General features: G+C 40.3%; 1 protein-coding gene across 2 annotated transcripts in view; it reads right to left on the bottom strand.

The window, feature by feature from the left end:
- Positions 1-21203, bottom strand: part of LOC124856661 (carbohydrate sulfotransferase 11-like) — a 34673-nt gene that overhangs the window by 2430 nt on the left and 11040 nt on the right. For both annotated transcript variants that reach the window (XM_047347363.1, XM_047347362.1), the window contains one exon: positions 8209-8282. In XM_047347363.1, coding sequence (XP_047203319.1) covers positions 8209-8282 — 74 coding nt within the window. The remainder of the gene's footprint in view (positions 1-8208; positions 8283-21203) is intronic.

Below are 21203 nucleotides of genomic sequence, written 5' to 3'. Positions count from 1 at the left end.
AATCCAAACAACAATCTGTGTTGTGAACAGATTTGACGGAGAGCTTCTATGAGAATCACACCTAGTTTGAGTTATTTAGCAAAGAACGATCAGGCTGGTGATTTCTGCTTTTAAATAAAGATCAAGAACCATGTATCATTTTCCTTCTACTTTACACATGTGCACTACTTGGTGTAGTGCCGTCACAAATACAATGAAGTTTATGGCTGTAATGTAATAATAAATGTTACAAATATTCAAGGGGCGTGTTTACTTTTGAATGACGGTGTATTGAAAGAAATATACTTCTCTAAATGTGCAGAATATGTAGATTTAGAAGTTATCACATTAATCCTGCATGTGTCGAGGACCTCACCTCTCCCCAGTGAGTGAAAATCAGATTCTCCTCACAAGGTGGTCCTCACCACCGCTGGAACATGCAGCTACCTGGTAAAACGTGGGGTCATCTAGTTCATCCTGGTCTCCTATTGGCACAAATGTCTTATTTACTCTTATTTACTCGGGCTGGCTCAGCACTGCAGCGGTCACAGCCCTAGAACTCAGAGTTTGACTCTGTGCCCGATCCAATGACTGGCTCTCTCTGTTTTCTGACAGACACTGGAACATCAAGGAAACACTAAGCGTTAAAGCTCTGAGCAGCCAATGCTGTCCCGTCTCCTCAGGAAAAGTTGAAGCGTGTAAAATAGTCTCTGTGAATCTTGTCTTTAAATCTCTCTATGTGGAAGTTGTGGGGACATTAATAGAAAACGCGTGAAAAAGACCTGCCGGTTAACTGTTTCTGCAAAAGTTACATTTAGAAATGTGTTGTCTACTGGACCGACCCAGAGGTTTACTCTTAAAGTCTCTGCAGAACCCGACACAATGGATACAAATGAGGGTTTTCTGTGTTAACTTATATAATTTTGGGTCTTACTGACAGTGTGTTCCTTCACCAGAACAAGAAATTTGATTCATTTAATTTATTAGCTGGCTGATCTAACATTTCAAGGCAATAAAACAGCTTAATACTTGGGTTCCTTTAAATCTAACTTTAATTGTTTTCTTTCTTTTGGTTTTGTTCCTGTTATTAAAATGTCTGCTTTGCACTGTGGCCCACTTCTTCCTCAGGATGACAGAATGCATCAAAGTGAATATTTATTGTAACCTGCTGGCTCCTTGGACAGACAGCTACTACTGGATCTGACTGTACTGCATATAAAACCAAAGTCTATGGATCTCTATCTGTATTTGACAAAACAGCTGCAGTAACTTTTTTTTTAGTATTTCTAAAGTGAGACTTTTATAGATTCATCCCACACAGGGGTGTACACTACCAGTCAAAAGTTTTAGACACACTTTCTCCTTTAATGGTTTTGTTTATGACTATTAATATTGTACGTAGATTCTCACTGAAGGCATCAAAACTGTGAGTGAACCCATATGGATTCATGTAGCAAACAAGAAATTGTGAAATAGCATTAAATATGTTTTATATTTTAGAATCCTTAAAGTAGCCGCCCTTTGCTGTGATGACTGAAATATTAACCTTTAGCCGTCTCTTAATGAACGTCTGGGAAATTCTTTGAAGACTCTTTGGAAAACTATTTCAGGTGACCACTTCATGAAGGTCATAGAAAGAATGCTAAGAGAGCAAAGCAGTCATCAAAGCATAGGGTAGCTATTTTGATAGAATCTAAAATATAAAAATTGTCGTCGTCTCTCCGCATTATCAGGAATCGGGTCGCGGGGGCAGCAGACTCAGCAGAGACGCCCAGACATCCCTCTCCCCAGACACCCAGAGCTTCTGGTGGAGGATGTCTGGTATGATGGTGTTGAAGGCCGAGCTGAAGTCTACAAACAGGATCCTGGCGTACGTCCCTGGGTGGTCGAGGTGTTGCAGGATGAAGTGTAGACCTAAGTTAACAGCATCATCTGCCGACCTGTGAACTCGGTAAGCAAACTGCAGGAGGTCCAGCAGGGGGCCTGTGATGTCTTTCAGGTGCTTCAACACCAGCCGCTCAAAGGATTTCATGACCACAGACGTCAGGGCTACAGGCCTGTAGTCATTTAATCCTACGATGGTGGGTTTCTTGGGAACCGGGATGATGGTGGATCGTTTGAGGCAGGAGGGGACCTCACATTTCTCCAGTGACTTGTTGAAGATCCTTGTGAAGATCGGAGCAAGTTGATGTGCGCAGGCTTTCAGACATGATGGGGAGACCTTATCAGGTCCTCCAGCTTTCTTTGTTTTCATGCGCTGAAAGAGCCTGTTTACCTCTTCCTCGGAGATCTTTAGTGCAGGCAGAGGATCTGATGGTAGGGGGTTGGTTGCTTTGTGCGAAGAACTTGCTCCTGAATGGGATGTGGAGGAGATGGTTTGAGGCGTGAATGGCTTCTTGTCATGTCTGCAGTAGAAGCCATTCAGACGGTTGGCCAGGAGACGACTCTGTTCAGGATGGGTGGAGGGGCTCCTATAGGCAGTCAGGTTTCTCAGACCAGTCCATACAGCTGAAGTGTCACCAGTAGAAAGGCTGCTCTTCAGCTTCTCACTGTAGCTTCTCTTAGCTGCTTTGATCTCTTTTGTTAGTTTGTTCCTGGCCTGCCTGTACCGCGCCCAATCTCCACTGCTGTGAGCTTCTTCCTTTTCCCTGCGCAGATTCCTGAGGTGTGGAGTAAACCATGGCTTATTGTTCCCAAAGGTGCAGAAGGTCTTGGTCTGCACACACATGTCCTCACAGAAACTGATGTATGATGTCACCACATCAGTTAGTTGGTTTAAGTCAGTGGCTGAAGTTTCAAAAACAGTCCAGTCTGTGCATTCAGACCACAGCCCAGTTGTTATGACAAAACACTTAACCTAAACAGTGGAGAATGAATGTTTGGCTTCTGAACTGCCCAGAAGTAGTTCAAAGAATTAAAAAAGCCTGGAACGAGTATATGAAACACAACGATAATGGGGAGGTATCAGTGTCTGTCCTTTGGGAAGCTGCAAAGGCGGTAATGAGGGGCAAGCACATTTCCTTGTCATCCCGAATTAAAAGAGAACGCAATAAAGAACAGGTAGAGCTAGAAAATCACATACAGCAATTGAAGGAGGAACATAAAAGGACAAATGATGAAACTATCTTAAAGTCTCTCAGCGAATACAGGCAAATATTGAATAACTTGTTGACGCATAGGGCTGAGGGTATATTACGGTTTGCTAATCAAAAGTATTATGAATCAGGTAATAGGGCTTGTAGGCTATTAGCATTTCAGTTGCACAAGAAACAGGCAGATCACACAGTGGAAAAGATAATGCATCCCTTTACAAATAAAACACTGTCCCACCCTAAAGACATAGCAGAAGCTTTTTCAGCTTACTATGAGATGCTTTATGAATCAGAGGAGATAGGCAATAAAACAGAGAAGATTAAGAAGGTACTGGGCAAAATTAGGTTACCAAATTAAGTGAAAATGACGCTAGAGCAATGAGGGAGTCAATTACAAAAAAAAAAAGAAATTGAGGAAGCCATAAAAAATTTTTAAAACAATAAAGTGCCAGGAGCAGATGGGTTCCCTGGGGAATTTTATAAGCATTTTGAAACAGAAGTCACACCCCTATTACAAAGGGTATTTAATTATGCCCTCACAAATAATGACCCCCCAAAGTCCTGGTCAGAAGCAATAATATCTATAATTCCCAAGGAAGGCAAAGACCTCATAAATTGTTCATCCTGCAGAGCAATAAGTCTGCTCTGCTGTGATGTAAAAATTCTGACTACAATATTGGCAAATCGAATTCAAAAATGTATCCACACAATGATTAAACCGGACCAAACAGGGTTTATAACGGGGCGTCTAGGGATAAATAATATTAGGAGGACCTTAAATGTGATCTCTGTGGCGAAACAGAAACAGGATCCTTCAATGCTTCTCAGCCTTGATGCTGGGAAAGCATTTGATAGGGTAGATTGGCTGTACCTGAAATACACACTAGGAAAAATGGGATTTCATAGAGATTTTACTAATTGGATTAGTGTGTTATATTCTGGACCCACATCCAGGGTGCGGGTGAATGGATATTCCTTAAGGAACTTCAGTTTAAAAAGAGGAACTAGGCAGGGATGTCCTCTTTCGCCTCTACTATTTGCGATTAGTATCGAGCCCCTGGCGGAAAGTATACGGCCAGACTCTAGAATTCATGGAGTAACGGCAGGAGGAGTCACTCATAAAATCTCATTATATGCGGATGACATTATTTTGTATATTTCTAACCCTCTGAGTTTAATCCCTAGGCTTATGACTTCTTTAAGAGATATTGGAGAAATCTCAGGCTACAAGATTAATGAAACCAAGTCAGGGGCTATGATGCTGGTGGGCAAGTGGCCAAAACGTTTAGCTAAAGAGGTCACTTTTAACTGGCCAAAGAGGGGATTTAAATACTTAGGCGTTATGATCACACCAAAAACCTCGCAACTATTTAATGAAAATTATGGTAGGCTAATCACACAAATAAAGTCGGACCTAACCAGATGGGAGATTCTCCCTCGGTCCTTATTGGGCAGAATAGAAACAGTGAGAATGAATTTACTCCCAAGATTAATGTATCTATTTCAGGCACTCCCTATTTGGATACCGGCCTTTGTTTTCAAAACTTTAGATAAAATCATTAATAACTTCATTTGGCAAAGGAGGAAGCCAAGAATCAGACAGAAACTACTGTTAAGCCCAAAAGAAAAAGGTGATCTTAGTTTGCCCAATCTGAAAATGTATTATTGGACAGCACAACATCGTGTCGTGGTCAAATGGTTTATACAAGATGAGGAGACAAACTGGATTGGTCTGGAGAACAATGCGTGCCAGTTGGTACCTCTTGAAGTGATCCCATTTATGGAGGGAAAGAAATGGAAAGATTTAAAAGTTGAAAATGAGTGGATTATCTGTACGCACAGGGTTTGGTACCTGGTGAGGAAGAAAATAGGAGCACCTTTATCAATATCACGCATAGTGAAAATAGCCAAGATTACTGACTTTTTTCCAAACAAACTGGATGCAGGATACCAAAGATGGGCACAGCAGGGATTAATAAGAATAAACCAGTTATTTAATGGAGAAACCAAGTAATTTAAGCAGCTACAAGACAAATATGGATTATGCTCTAAAGATTTCTACAGATACTTACAATTAAGGGATTATCTTTTATCAGACAATGAATGGGCTACTTTGAATCAAAATATAGTACCCTTGGAGAAATTTATGATAAAATGTGTAGAGGAAAATAATAAGAGGAAGATGGTGTCTAATATATACAAACATTTACAGATGCATTTCTCTGACAATTCCATAGACATAAAACAAAAGTGGGAACTGGAAATGAACATTGTTATTGAAGACGAGGAGTGGGAGAGGGTTTGTGAAAATGGTCATAAGATCATCCACAGTCTAGGTCGGAAGGAATTTGATTGGAAATTGAAAATGAGATTCTTTAAATCGCCCTTTAGTATATCAAAATACGACAGGAGTACTACAAATTTGTGTTGGAGGAACTGTAATCAGATCGGGGATCACACTCATATTTTTTGGGACTGTCCAACACTGAGTTCATTCTGGCAGGGAGTTCAGACAGAAATTCAAAAAATTCTTAAGTTCACCTTACCGCTGAACCCACTGTACTACATATTGGGCTTGACCCCAGGAGGAAATATTGGGAAAAGGAAAGTCCAGTTACTACAAATTCTTCTATTGGTTGCAAGGAAAATGATAACTCTGTCCTGGCTCAAGCCTTTGCCTCCCACCCTTCAACAATGGCAAGGAAGACTGAAAGATGTGTATACAATGGAAAAGATAACGGCAACACTACAAGTAAAAATGTGTTTTTCTGAGAGTATGGACCCCAGCTATTTTCCACTTTGGATGGTCACACAGGTGAAGATGTTGTGGGTTCTAAGAAATTGTGTTAGTCCCTTGGTGGGTGGGTTCGCCCACCCCTCACGTGAGTCCATGAGGACCATTTTGATCGATTTCAATTGCTGAAATGGATGTTAACTGTTTGCTGAGACACTAATTCTTTTTGTTTATTTGCTTGTTTGTTTCCTTTTTTCTGTTGTATTATGTGTGTACAGGTAAATATGTACGGATGCATATATGCTGAGTTCATAATAACGCATATACTTAAATAAAGAATGTTCAAAAAAATAATAAAAGAGAAAATCATGAAAATCACATAAAATGAAATATAAATCGGACTGAACAGAAAAATAAAGCAAATAAATGTGCTTTATTGAACACGAGATCTCTCTCTTCAAGGACTTTGTTAGTTAATGACTATTTGTGATAATGGGATTGATTTCTTTTGCCTCACAGAAACCTGGCTGCTGTAAGAGGATTGTGCATGTATAAATGAGTCATCTCCATCCAAATATTCAAATTTTCACATTTCTTGAAATACTGGGCGAGGAGTAGCACCATCTTTCAGTCAGATTTATTGATTAGTCCCAGACCAATTAATAGCCAAAATTCCTCTTAATATTTGAGCTTTAGATTTCCTCACGTAAATTGCAAAGTACTAAAACTACTTTTGTTTGTTGTCTGGTAACGTCCACCAGGCCGTTATTCTCAATTTCTAGATCAGTTCTTACATTTCGTATCTGATTTAGTGTTAAATACTGATGATGACATCATAGTGGGTGATTTTAATATTCATGTTGACACTAAAAATGATAGCCTTTAATTCTATCTTAAATTCAATTGGCTTTGCTTAAAACATCCGCAGACCTACTCACTCCTGTCTTCATGCTTTGGACCTTGTGCTGACATTGAGTGTGGACGGATAACAGATAGCTTCATCCGTTTCACAGAAAAACAGCAGAGGGCAGCAATTAAATTTCTGCCTGTTCACAAATTGATGTTCCTGTTTAACTTCCTCATTGCATATGGCATTAGACAATGTAGACCCCTTTAAAAAGAAGGTAATTATTCATAGGAGACTGTCTCCCTGGTTTAATTCAGGGTTGTGTACTTCACACCCCAACGTTAGCAAACTGTGCTCTACACATCTAGAGTCCTTTGTAAAAATAGTCTACTGTTGTAAAAAAAACGAACCTTGACCAAGCTAGAACAGCCTATTTCTCATTAATGAAGGAGAATAAGAATAATTCTAGGTTTCTTTTTAGTACAGTTGCCAAACTTACACGTAATCATAGCTTATTTGAGCCATTTATTCCCTGAGCTCTCAGCTGTAGTTACGCTGGTGTACATATTTACTACTTTTTCTCATTCTGCTACATTCTCCTACTACTCGCCAATTTTGCATTATTTGCCATTATTTCAACTTTTTAACTTTATGTTCTCTCTCTGTTTTTTCTTGTCCTAGAAGCTGCCCCTGATCTGGCTCCGTGTTTCGCGCTGACACCTTCTTGGAGGGGGTGTCGGCTGGGCTACTACTTTCAACAACTTAATGTTCTCCTTCTACAGATGATACAATTGGGCATGTCTTTCAGTATTTAAAAAATGCAGGTCACCGTCTCAATGCAATCTGCTGGGTTTCCGTAAATAGAAAACTTTTAAACCAGAACAATAAACTGAATTTTAGGATTTAGGATTAATTGGAATGTATGTACCTGATTTGGAATGTGTATGATTCGAATTAATTAACTTTTGTTTTGTAAAGAACCTTGAGACGACATGTTTTGTGAATTGGCGCTATATAAATAAACTAACCTAAATGAAATTAAACCACAAGACCTCTGGAGCGGGCTGCATAGTTGGTAGCACTGCTGCCTTGCAGCAAGAAGGTCCTGGATTCGACCTCTGGCCGGGGTCTTTCTGCATGGAGTTTGGATGTTCTCCCCATGCATGTGTGGGTTTTCACTGGGTGCTCCGGGTTCCTCCTACAGTCCAAAGGGAGTATCCTATCCTCCTGTTAGGATAATTGGACTCTCTAAATTGCCGTTAGGTGTGTGAATGAGTGTGTGCATGGTTGTTTGTGTGTTGCCCTGCGATGGACTGGCGACCTGTCCAGGGTGTACCCTGCCTCTTGCCCTTAGACTGCTGGAGATAGGCACCAGTGCCTGCGACCCACTATGGAAGAAGCGGTATAGAAAATGACTGACTGACTTCTGGAGCAATGCTCTTTGGCTACAACACTGAAAAGTCAAAGGTTTTTTTACACTCTTCCAAAATGAAAAAAAAAAAAAAACAGAGGAGAAAAGCATCTAAAACAGGTGAACGTGTTTACACAGGACTGACCTGGTCTCCCTCATAGAGAGTCTGTAGGGGGCTCCTCCGTGTTTTCTGCCCACTGCTTCGCTCCCCCAAAGGTTCTGAGGATCAGGAAAAAAAACCAACAGACATGGGAATCACAAAGAAAATAACATAATATTACAATACATCAATAAACATCGAAGAAAAAATGCCTGTGAAGTTTAAGGGTTGTAACATTTTCTAAACTCATAGTGGCGATCTTCTGTCCTCTGCTGACTGTAATTATCCCACATGTAGTCATTTTTTTGCTTCTGTTGTTAAACACAATGCAGCTGCTTAAAGGCCGATATAAATCTTGGAAAGTACAAATATCTGCAGACACAAGCACAACAAGTAAAATGTCACAGTTATCACTGATGGAATATTTAAAACTAAATAAGTTCCCTGCACTAGCATTTAAACATGTTTAGACAAATACCATCTGTGGACTGGGTTCTTCTTGAACACTTTTTTTATATTTCTTTTCTTTCCTCCAGAGTGTAGACTGTAACTTCAGCCCTTTCCTATGACTGAGGGGAAACAGAAAGGGGAGCAGAAGGTTCGGGGTTTGCTGGAGAGCTTAGCTGAATGAGCTTTCAGGTTGGCATCATATTACCCAGCCTCACACACTCAGAGTCAGGTGCACCATCTCACTACCTGAATGCACCATCTAACTTAAGCAAATGTAAATCTGTTGTATCTATGAGCAGACATTACATTGCTGCAGGAAGTCATTTCACACCTTATGAAACATGCATTTACTTTTCTGAATAAGCGCAATAAAAATACAGGAACCATGACCATTTGGGGCATCTAACTGTTCAAACAGCTAGCAGCAACCAACAGAATGAGTTTCAAAGACTTGCAAAACAAGAAGGTCCAGCTCCTATAAGCAATACTTGTAAAGGGAACAAGTTATCTCAGAGCAACCTGTGGAAGTAATCCAACATTATTGTCTCATTTTAAGATCCTTTCTAATTTCCCTCTACCAAAACTGATCACAGTCTTTTTGGCAATGCATCTGTTATTGCCTGAGCCCAACAAGCACAAATATTACTCTAAGAATACCACTAATCAGATTTCAGATAGATTACTTCATTACAATTGCTGCTAAACAGCCCATAATAATTGCCTTCATCTATATTTTCATGTTTGCTGATATTTATTGATTGAACCAAGAGTTGAAAAAAAAGTTCAAACTTTAAATATAAAAATCACACACATACTGTGAGTTTTTGGGAACGGAAACACAATATAAGTTAGAGTTGATCATCACAATAAATAATTTTTAAATCACATCGCTTCTCATTATTAGGGAAACCAATATATTATAAATGCTCATCCTAAAATATCAGCCCCTGACAGCCTGTTTGTACATACAAATCTGTCAGCTTGTCCGACATGAATAATTACCACTTGGGAAAAGAAAAACAGATGACAGATTGTTTAAGAGTTTGCAACATTTTATTTACAGAACATGCCTACAACATTAAATATGTATTTTTTGGGTAAGCAAACAACAAATAGGACAAAATAACAGAAAACCTTAGCGTGCCTGACTGTTCACCCACCCAAAGTCAGTACTTTGTAGAACCACCTATTGCAGCAATTACAGCTGCCGGCGGTTTTGGATAAGTCTCTACGAGTTTGACACATGTTGCCACTGAGATATTTGCCCATTTTGCAAGGCAAAACTGCTCAGCTACTTCATGTTGGATGGTTTTCACTTGTGAGCAGCAATCTTCAAGTCTAACCACAGATCCTGAATTTGATTGAGGTCTGGACTTTGACTAGGCCATTCCGACACATATTAATGTTTCCCCCTTAAACCACTCGATTGTTCCTTTAGCAGTATGCTTCGGGTCACTGTCCTGATGGAAGGTGAACCCGGAAAGAGTCGCAAAGCAGTGACTCCTTCCGGGTTATCTTTGGTCTCTGTGCCGCCTCTCTGATTACTGTTCTTATTTCCCAGTCTGTGCGTTTTGGTGGGCGGCCCGCTCTTGGCAGGTTTGTTGTGGTACCATGTGCTTTCCATTTGAAGGATTTGTTAGTGCTCCGGGGGGAAGATCAAAGTTTTGGATTTTTTTATAGCCCCACCCTGACTTGTGTTTCTAGGGACAACTTTGTCCCTGACTTGTTTGGAGAGGTCCTTGGTCTTCATGGTGTGATGCTTCCTGCTTAGCGGTGTTGCAGCCTGGTCCCTTTCAGAAAAAATGTGTTTAAACTAACACATTATGTCACACTTCCATTGCGCACCGGTGGTCGCATCAGAACATTTCAGGGGCTTTCAGGTTTGATACATATGCACATGCCAAATTTCAGTTTTTTCTTTTTTTAAATTCTTATAGATGGGGCTGCAAGGTGGCGCAATTGGTAGCACTGTTGGAGGGGTGCCCCGCCACTTCAACCACCCCTCCGTACCCCTTAAGACAGTCCATTATTATATCAATTTATTTTCTAAATAATGTAGATCACAACAGAAGTTATTAATGTTTACCTTTCCTATATAAAACAGATATATACACTGACTTTTATGAAACAAACAATTAGATATTTTTGTTTAGGTTATTTTCACACCATTTCTGCCGCTACATGGACATGCCTCTACAATTGTCTGCTCTCTGTATCACTTCCAGCCCGACGCACAGACACGACGGGTGCACAGGTGAATACATAATCGCCCACCACTAGATCGCAACGTAGTTCCAATGGTCCCCATTTCCCCGTCGATGTATTTCTCGGATAGCTCCGTAACGCCCAGACAGTATAAATGATTGTGCTCATTGTAAGCTAGTTCTCGGCTAGCTCTGCTCGCACTACAGGGGAACTACGGCCACAGTAAGGGCTCAAACATTGTGTTTCGGTGAAGATGACCCACCGCTACTTTTTTTGAGAGCCAATGTTCTCTCAGCAGATAAACTGGTATATGTCAGTATGTGTGTGCATATACAGGTCCTTCTCAAAATATTAGCATATTGTGATAAAGTTCATTATTTTCCATAATGTAATGATGAAAATTTAACATTCATATATTTTAGATTCATTGCACACTAACTGAAATATTTCAGGTCTTTTATTGTCTTAATACGGATGATTTTGGCATACAGCTCATGAAAACCCAAAATTCCTATCTCACAATATTAGCATATCATTAAAAGGGTCTCTAAACGAGCTATGAACCTAATCATCTGAATCAACGAGTTAACTCTAAACACCTGCAAAAGATTCCTGAGGCCTTTAAAACTCCCAGCCTGGTTCATCACTCAAAACCCCAATCATGAGTAAGACTGCCGACCTGACTGCTGTCCAGAAGGCCACTATTGACACCCTCAAGCAAGAGGGTAAGACACAGAAAGACATTTCTGAACGAATAGGCTGTTCCCAGAGTGCTGTATCAAGGCACCTCAGTGGGAAGTCTGTGGGAAGGAAAAAGTGTGGCAGAAAACGCTGCACAACGAGAAGAGGTGACCGGACCCTGAGGAAGATCGTGGAGAAGGGCTGATTCCAGACCTTGGGGGACCTGCGGAAGCAGTGGACTGAGTCTGGAGTAGAAACATCCAGAGCCACCGTGCACAGGCGTGTGCAGGAAATGGGCTACAGGTGCCGCATTCCCCAGGTCAAGCTACTTTTGAACCAGAAACAGCGGCAGAAGCGCCTGACCTGGGCTACAGAAAAGCAGCACTGGACTGTTGCTCAGTAGTCCAAAGTACTTTTTTTGGATGAAAGCAAATTCTGCATGTCATTCGGAAATCAAGGTGCCAGAGTCTGGAGGAAGACTGGGGAGAAGGAAATGCCAAAATGCCAGAAGTCCGGTGTCAAGTACCCACAGTCAGTGATGGTCTGGGGTGCCGTGTCAGCTGCTGGTGTTGGTCCACTGTGTTTTATCAAGGGCAGGGTCAATGCAGCTAGCTATCAGGAGATTTTGGAGCACTTCATGCTTCCATCTGCTGAAAAGCTTTATGGAGATGAAGATTTCATTTTTCAGCACGACCTGGCACCTGCTCACAGTGCCAAAACCACTGGTAAATGGTTTACTGACCATGGTATCACTGTGCTCAATTGGCCTGCCAACTCTCCTGACCTGAACCCCATAGAGAAACTGTGGGATATTGTGAAGAGAACGTTGAGAGACTCAAGACCCAACACTCTGGATAAGCTAAAGGCCGCTATCGAAGCATCCTGGGCCTCCATAAGACCTCAGCAGTGCCACAGGCTGATTGCCTCCATGCCACGCCGCATTGAAGCAGTCATTTCTGCCAAAGGATTCCCGACCAAGTATTGAGTGCATAACTGTACATGATTATTTGAAGGTTGACGTTTTTTGTATTAAAAACACTTTTCTTTTATTGGTCGGATGAAATATGCTAATTTTGTGAGATAGGAATTTTGGGTTTTCATGAGCTGTATGCCAAAATCATTCGTATTAAGACAATAAAAGACCTGAAATATTTCAGTTAGTGTGCAATGAATCTAAAATATATGAATGTTAAATTTTCATCATGATATTATGGAAAATAATGAACTTTATCACAATATGCTAATATTTTGAGAAGGACCTGTATGCTACACACTTTGTAGATTACTGATAAATGTTTGTTAAAGTGATATTTTTTATTAACTCTTACATTCTGCTGCATTTATTATGAGCTGCTGTATTAAATTGGTTAAAGCAATCAATTGTTATTGCTGTTACTAAAGAAAACCACGGAAAAATCATAATGTCTAGCAACTAAAAACTGGTCAACAAATGAACAGAAAATAGTTTAAAAAAAAATTTAAATAGCTTTTGCTTGCGATTCCCAGATAATGTTCTTTTACCTACATTTCTCAAATGTTTTAGGAAGTTGATTAAATACTTGTGTGAGTTGTGTTATTCTATATACATCTGAGAACTTTAAGTTATAGCTACAACTAACATATTGTTGGCAACTTGAAAAGTAAAATGACAGATGCTGTAAAAAAAAACAATACATGTAGATTTTGGGTCAAAAACAACCAAAATATATATTCGCTTTTCAAATGAAAAAACATGCAAAAGGTTTTGTTTGACCTCAGTGGTCAATTTCTTTTGATTTAATCCATAGATTATACAATATATTGTAAATGTATCCCCTTAAATAAAAATGTATTTATATTCAAGTTCTTTCTTGCTAAAAAGAAGCAGAACGGCTCCCAGACAGTCATCTTCCAGCTAGGCACACTGTGCAGCTCAGTTCAATAATTAAACTGTGGCTCCTTAGGAAACAAGCCTAAAACTGATTCAATATTTACTATAGAATTTGGTTTCTTTTGAAAATCTACAAATTGATTGGAGATTTAAATACATGTAGCTCATGCATAAACAATGGTATTTTCCTCTGAGAAGATTTTTATTGACATAAACATCTGAAAACAGCCTTGAAGCTTCTCTCCTTGCGATTAGATTATTATAAATATCTTTTTACAAAACAAGAAGCTGCAAAGCTGTATGAACAAACAGTCATACACTCACCGGCCAATTTATGAGGTACACCTGTCCAACTGCTCGTTAATTTCTAATCAGCCAATCACATGGCAGCACCTCAATGCATTTAGGCCTGTAGACGTGGTCAAGATGATCTGCTGCAGTTCAAATCAAGCATCAGAAAGCGGAAAAAAGATGATTTAAGTGACTTTGAACGTGGCATGGTTGTTGGTGCCAGACGGGCTGGTCTGAGTATTTCAGAAACTGCTGATCTACTGGGATTTTAACGCACAACCATCTCTAGGGTTTACAGAGAATGGTCCAAAAAGGAGAAAATATCCAGTGATCCAGTTCTGTGGGCATAAATGCCTTGTTGATGCCAGAGGAAAATGGCCAGACTGGTTGGAGCTGATAGAAAGGCAGCAGTAACTCAAATAACCACTTGTTACAACCAAGGCATGCAGAAGAGCATCTCTGAACGCACAACATGTCGAACCTTGAGGTGGATGAGCTACAGCAGCAGAAGACCACACCAGGTGCCACTCCTGTCAGCTAAGAACAGGAAACTGAGGCTATAATTCACACAGACTCACCAAAATTGGACAATAGAAGATTGGAAAAATGTTGCCTGGTCTGATGAGTCTTGATTTCTGCTGCGACATTCTGATGGTCGGGTCAGAATTTGGCATCAACATGAAAGCATGGATCCATCCTGCCTTGTATCAACGGTTCAGGCTGGTGGTGGTGGTGTAATGGTGTGGGGGATATTTTCTAGGCACACTTTGGGCCCCTTAGTACTAATTGAGCATCATGTCAACACCACAGCCTACCTGAGTATTGTTGCTGACCATGTCCATCCCTTTATGACCACAGTGTACCCATCTTCTGATGGTTACGTCCAGCAGGATAACGCACCATGTCATAAAGCACGAATTGAACATGACAATGAGTTCACTGGACTCAAATGACCTTCACAGTCACCAGATCTCAATCCAATACAGGAGCTTTGGGATGTGGTGGAACAGGAGATTCACATCATGGATGCAGCCAACAAATCTGCAGCATCTGTGTGATGCTATCATGTCAATATGGACCAAACTCTCTGAGGAATGTTTCCAGTACCTTGTTGAATCTATGCCACCAAGGATTAGGGCAGTTCTGAAGGCGAAAGGGGGTCCAACACGGTACTAGCAAGGTGTACCTAATAAAGTGGCCGGTGAGTGTATGTTAGTCATGGCCTTTCGTGGTGCACTTGGTTCAGGGGACAAACAGCAACTGTTTCACGTATTTCTCACATGGCTGTGCTCTAGACAGTAAAAGGTGCCAAGCTGCTTATGAGCTGAGACCTACTGGCACATACACAGTGGAGTCAGTTAATGTAAAAAGCAGACAGTAAAAATGTAATAAGTGTCTAACTGTAGGAATAATTGAGAATGAAAGGAAGAGTTTCCAAAATTTTAAATAGTAATATCTGTAATTTGTGTCAATCAAACAAACAAAATGGCACTTATTGTGGGAGTCAACTTGTACATTTTGTTTGCCACTTTCATGAAGCACATATGCAATCATATTCAATATATTTGTGTATTATTGAAAGGTTCATGTGTTTCAGTAACTCAACTCACTAAATGAAACATCGATTAATTCCACAGAGACTAATGTACTCAGGTCTTGTTTTCTGTTAATTATGATTACAGCTAACAAAAACAAAATTTAACATTAGAATTAGAATATTAGAACGTTTATACAAAACAAATTAATAAAAAATAATCCTCACAAGCATAGTGTTCCGGAGTCAAATTCCTTGTTTGTCTGTACAAACTTGGCAATAAAGCTTATTCTGAATATTACATGTGACTGTTGGGCCCAGTCATGGATTGAGAACAACCACTAAACTACACAAGCTAGTAAAAACTCAGAATCTCACAATGCACAGCATTAACCCATTTTCATGAAAAGCTCCCAGGAAGGAGGAGTCACAGCTGGAAACCCATCAGGTCAAGAGGTGTACAAACTCTGGTGCTGCATGGATGTCGGACTTTGCTGGCTGAGTTAGACTACTAGAGCACAGTCGTCTTGCAATCCTAAAGTTGTGGGTCCGATTCCAGCTTTCTCCTGCTACACGTCGATGTGCCCCTGGACAAGGCACTTAACCTCAAGTTGCCTACCGATCTATTGTATTGGTATATGAATGTGTGCACGTTTGTGAGTGCGATTGGATGAATGTGGCTGTAGTGTAAAACCCTTTGGTCGTTATGACTGGAAAAGCGCTATATAAGTTCAGTCTATTTACCATTTACTTCTCCAAAGTACAGTCTGCTGTAACCGGTGTAAGCCTTTCTGAGCTTCTGGAGAAAAAGCTAAAGATTCCCCAAATAAGAGAGGGTGTCTCTAATTATGTTGAGTAAAGTGGCATTTGCTTCCACCGCCCTGAGAGAGGGTGGCATAGGAGCTGTAGCCTTGCACACATACATCCAGTCCAAACAGAAGCTCCCCACCAGTTGCTACTGAGAGCAACTGTCACAGCTTCTTTGTTCACCAGACCAGCTGAAGTCACAGAACAGTACATATAAGAGGTTGTGTTTGGGCAGAGAAAATTAGTTGAGGATAAAAAATCCAAATATTGCCATTTTCATTGTTTAGCTTTGTTGGTATCTGCTAAACTAATGTTAAAGGCCTTTGAGCCTGGAGCAAGCCAGAGCTGCGATCTACCATTGATTCTTTATTTCAAATAGCTGTTTAAACACAGATCGGCCGTAACGTGTCACCAGCCACATTTATATTTGCATTGATATTTATAAATACATGTGGAACTAAAAGGGTTGTTAAATAAACCATTTCCTTTGCGTTAGCTGAACCACTAATCTGAATGCAACATTGTCCTGTCCGTCCTTTCCCTTGACAAGTTGTGAGTGAATAAATGTTTTTCACTGCCATTTGGACTTGATATCTCCATTCAACAAGTAACTGAGGGCTAATCAACATAAGTTTAAGAATTAATTTTCCAAAAAAATATTGATTGCTAATTCGAAAAACTATTCTTAAGATATTATTTTTAGAATAACAATAATATTTTACTTACCCTTCTGATTTCCACTGTGAACGGTTTATTCCTAATTAGTTTTCAACTAATTTAATGACACTCGAAACTCCTCAAGACAAACTTTGGTTCTTAAACAAACATATTCACACTTAACCCCCATTGAACTGTAACATCATTGTTTAACATGATTTTGGTTACAATTTTATTCTTTTTTTCCCTCTTTTGTTTCAGTTTATTAGTTTTCTTTCTTCTTTTCATTCAATTGTAATGGTAAATGAATTAAACAGTGTTAAACTGACCTGATCCGACCCAACCTGAATAGATTAGGTACTAATGGAAAAGGGGCATAAATTAAACAAAAAGCATATAGCACAGTGTGTAATGGGCCAGTAACCGGTATGAAGGTATTTCAAGGCATCAAAGAAAAATCGCAGTTTGAAAACCACAAAAAAGTTCTATCAAACTGTTCCTATAGTTTTTAGTTTCTTTTTAAATGTGAAGCCAGACAAACTGTGACAAAGGAGTGACAATAGTTTCTCCAGCTGCTGGAATAGCACAGTGTTGCCCCTTATTTGTGGTGTTGAAGAACACTGTGGAAACTAAGGGCCACCAGTCACCCTTGTTAAGATAAAGCTGTTTTAAAGCTACGTTTGGCTAGCTATGGGCATCTGTCTGTTAAGCAGATGACTGCAAGTTGGCAAACCGAACAGGTGACCTAAATAATTAACCAGCGAATATCAACTTGTTATATTCCCAATGTCAGTCTGTAAAGAGCAGAATGCTAAGTTATATAATTTAATATAAGCCAATGAAAACTACTACAAAATGTTGTGTATATATATATATCTCCACAAATTACAGGTTGTTTGCAATATCAATTCATTCCTGTCCATTTCCCTTGTGTGATCTTCTACCTCTGCTTTAGTTATTTTTGGAGTTGTGCAAAGCTCAATTTAAAAAATGGTTAAAGTATTAACAAAAAAAAAAAGGCTAATTCTCAATGGGGGTGCAGGAGGTTAATGTTAGCCTGCTTATTCTATTCCAAAACTAGTTTTGAAGTCTCTTGGGTATAATTTCCCTGTTGAAACATCCAACTATGCCCAAGTTTCCATTACTTTGCTTTGATATAAAGGTGAAGAATTTAATAATCCATGTACTTTGTGCACAGTGCCAGCACCCCTGGTGAAACAGTCCCCTCAGCATGCTGCTGCCAACAGAATGTTTTAAAGTTTCTTTTAATTGTGGCCAAATTACCATAATTATCAATCATTGTCTCAGTAGCTATAAAAAACAAATCCACCAGAATTTCAGCTGAGCTTATAAATGCTGATTTTGAAGCAGGTGCTTCTTTCTTGCTTGACACCCTGGGAGTCCACCTTTATGTTAAACTCACTTCACTGTGATCAGTGACAGACTTGAGACCTGGTGGTTCCTTAGTTGTTCCTACACATCTGGACCAAGGCCTTTCATCAAAGGTGACAGCTTGGGTCAGATAAGTGTAACGGACAGAGGGGGATTGCTGTCAGAAACAAGTCTACACTGGCTTATAATTCAGTCACAAGGACAACTCATATTTTCCATCTAGTAACTAAGCTCCTGTGACTCTGTACACATGAAGCCAATTTTATGGTTATTTGGCTTTCTCTTACGGGGAATTAAATCTCCAAGGAGGCGAAATCACAGAAATTAGGAAACCCAGATGATCCTCCTGCCAACAGAAGGTTAAGCTGAACATTTTTCTTTTATGCACCGACTTATCTGCTGTTTTTTATCAGTGACTCAGAACCACATTTCAAAAACATCCAAAGCTATATTTTTCCTCCTTGCTTTAAAGACTAGTGAGCAAAGGTAATGTCTGAAGAGATTTAGGAAATGACTAACACCTGGCAGACTGCGAGTTTCAGCAACAAGTTGAGATGGCACACTCATGGCATTACACATTGAAAGAGAACATTGGGTGACATCATCTCCTTGCTAATGCAGCATCAGCATTCAAAGAAAACTGGTTGGCTCTCTGGTTTAGACAGAGAGGTCGGTGAAGATGTCAGGAAATTAAGCTATAAAATTGTTCAGAGCTGATGTATGCCAAAGAGTAAAATAGAATGCCAAAAACATAGTGACAGTTTTCAAAAGACTCACAAGATGCCTCCAAATAATACACACCTTCAAAGGGCAGGGGCTCAAATTTTTCATTAGAGCAAGACTAAAAACATTGATCGATCCCTCTTAAGAACTTTATCAAAAGGGACATTGTAGTTTTACACTGACTGTTCTGAAAACCCTGCAGCTCTACTACTGATACTTGCACAACCACAGTGAAGGAAACGCAAAACGTAGAAAGGCTGATGTATGTCTGTCCTGTCTTGGCTATAAACAGAGCTCTGTTTAAATTCCACTGGGAAAACAGGGCCCCCTCTTTTTCAACTTCTTATGCCAAAGAGTCACTTTACTATGAGAAATGCTGTAGAAGTAAAAACATGACCCTTTTATGTAAAAAATGAGTGTGACGTTTCAGATTATTGAGTATTAAAGGAATCCATGCAGCTATGTAAAACTTTCTGGTTCTGTCAAAAGGCACAGAGATACAAGTCTCTGAGGTACATGTGTGGGGCAAGACTTTAGCTGGGCTGATCCATGCAACCAGCCCTAGTTCTTGCAAATGGCATTTTAACTGCTGTATATTAGGAGTGTACTGTCATCTTGTAGCACAAGAGCTTGTTAGGAATAACCTTGCTTACCATTACTTATAGATGAGCTTTTACACATACACACACACGCACGCACGCACACACACACACACACACACTCACACACCATAATGATAAAAGTATAAATGCTAATGTTTTCACCTTTGTTAGGATAGGATAAGAATCCTCACTGACGCACATTAGGAAAAATGACCTACAGTTTGACATAAAGTTTACTACATTGGATTTGATTGTGGGACAGTCTGTAATTGGGTTCATTAGAATGTGTCAGCCACATTTGCAGGGGTTGGACAATGAAACTGAAACACCTGGTTTTAGACCACAATAATTTATTAGTATGGTGTAGGGCCTCCTTTTGCAGCCAATACAGCGTCAATTCATCTTGGGAATGACATATACAAGTCCTGCACAGTGGTCAGAGGGATTTTAAGTCATTCTTCTTGCAGGATAGTGGCCAGGTCACTACGTGATACTGGTGGAGGAAAACGTTTCCTGACTCGCTCCTCCAAAACACCCCAAAGTGGCTCAATAATATTTAGATCTGGTGACTGTGCAGGCCATGGGAGATGTTCAACTTCACTTTCATGTTCATCAAACCAATCTTTCACCAGTCTTGCTGTGTGTATTGGTGCATTGTCATCCTGATACACGGCACCACCTTCAGGATACAATGTTTGAACCATTGGATGCACATGGTCCTCAAGAATGGTTCGGTAGTCCTTGGCAGTGACGCGTCCATCTAGCACAAGTATTGGGCCAAGGGAATGCCATGATATGGCAGCCCAAATCATCACTGATCCACCCCCATGCTTCACTCTGGGCATGCAACAGTCTGGGTGCTACGCTTCTTTGGGGCTTCTCCACACCGTAACTCTGTCGGATGTGGGGAAAACAGTAAAGGTGGACTCATCAGAGAACAATACATGTTTCACATTGTCCACAGCCCAAGATTTGCGCTCCTTGCACCATTGAAACCGACATTTGGCATTGGCATGAGTGACCCAAGGTTTGGCTATAGCAGCCCGGCCGTGTATATTGACCCTGTGGAGCTCCTGACGGACAGTTCTGGTGGAAACAGGAGAGTTGAGGTGCACATTTAATTCTGCCGTGATCTGGGCAGTCGTGGTTTTATGTTTTTTGGATACAATCCGGGTTAGCACCCGAACATCCCTTTCAAACAGCTTCCTCTTGCGTCCACAGTTAATCCTGTTGGATGCGGTTCGTCCTTCTTGGTGGTATGCTGACATTACCCTGGATACCGTGGCTCTTGATACATCACAAAGACTTGCTGTCTTGGTCACAGATGCACCAGCAAGACGTGCACCAACAATTTGTCCTCTTTTGAACTCTGGTATGTCACCCATAATGTTGTGTGCATTTCAATATTTTGAGCAAAACTGTGCTCTTACCCTGCTAATTGAACCTTCACACTCTGCTCTTACTGGTGCAATGTGCAATCAATGAAGACTGGCTACCAGGCTGGTCCAATTTAGCCATGAAACCTCCCACACTAAAATGACAGGTGTTTCACTTTCATTGTCCAACCCCTGTAGATTCAGGGTGTGACACATAGTCTACTGATAAACACTGAGAGAGTGTACATCCCTTGGAGGGAGTACCAGACATAAAAACCATGTGTGACCTTCTTTCGAGGCTGCTTCGTCACTTCGATCACCGAGCGGATTAATGACGGGAGCCTCAGCCCTGATCTCTGTAACCATTCCTCTGCGTTTTTTAGAATAAAATGTTGAGAGTATAGAACAGTTTGAGAGTCATTCCTTTAAGAGAAAGTCTTGTAAACAGTGGT

Source organism: Girardinichthys multiradiatus, chromosome 20 (genome assembly GCF_021462225.1).
Source record: "Girardinichthys multiradiatus isolate DD_20200921_A chromosome 20, DD_fGirMul_XY1, whole genome shotgun sequence".
Lineage (NCBI taxonomy): Eukaryota > Metazoa > Chordata > Actinopteri > Cyprinodontiformes > Goodeidae > Girardinichthys > Girardinichthys multiradiatus.
This window is presented reverse-complemented; position numbering and strand designations above follow the sequence as displayed.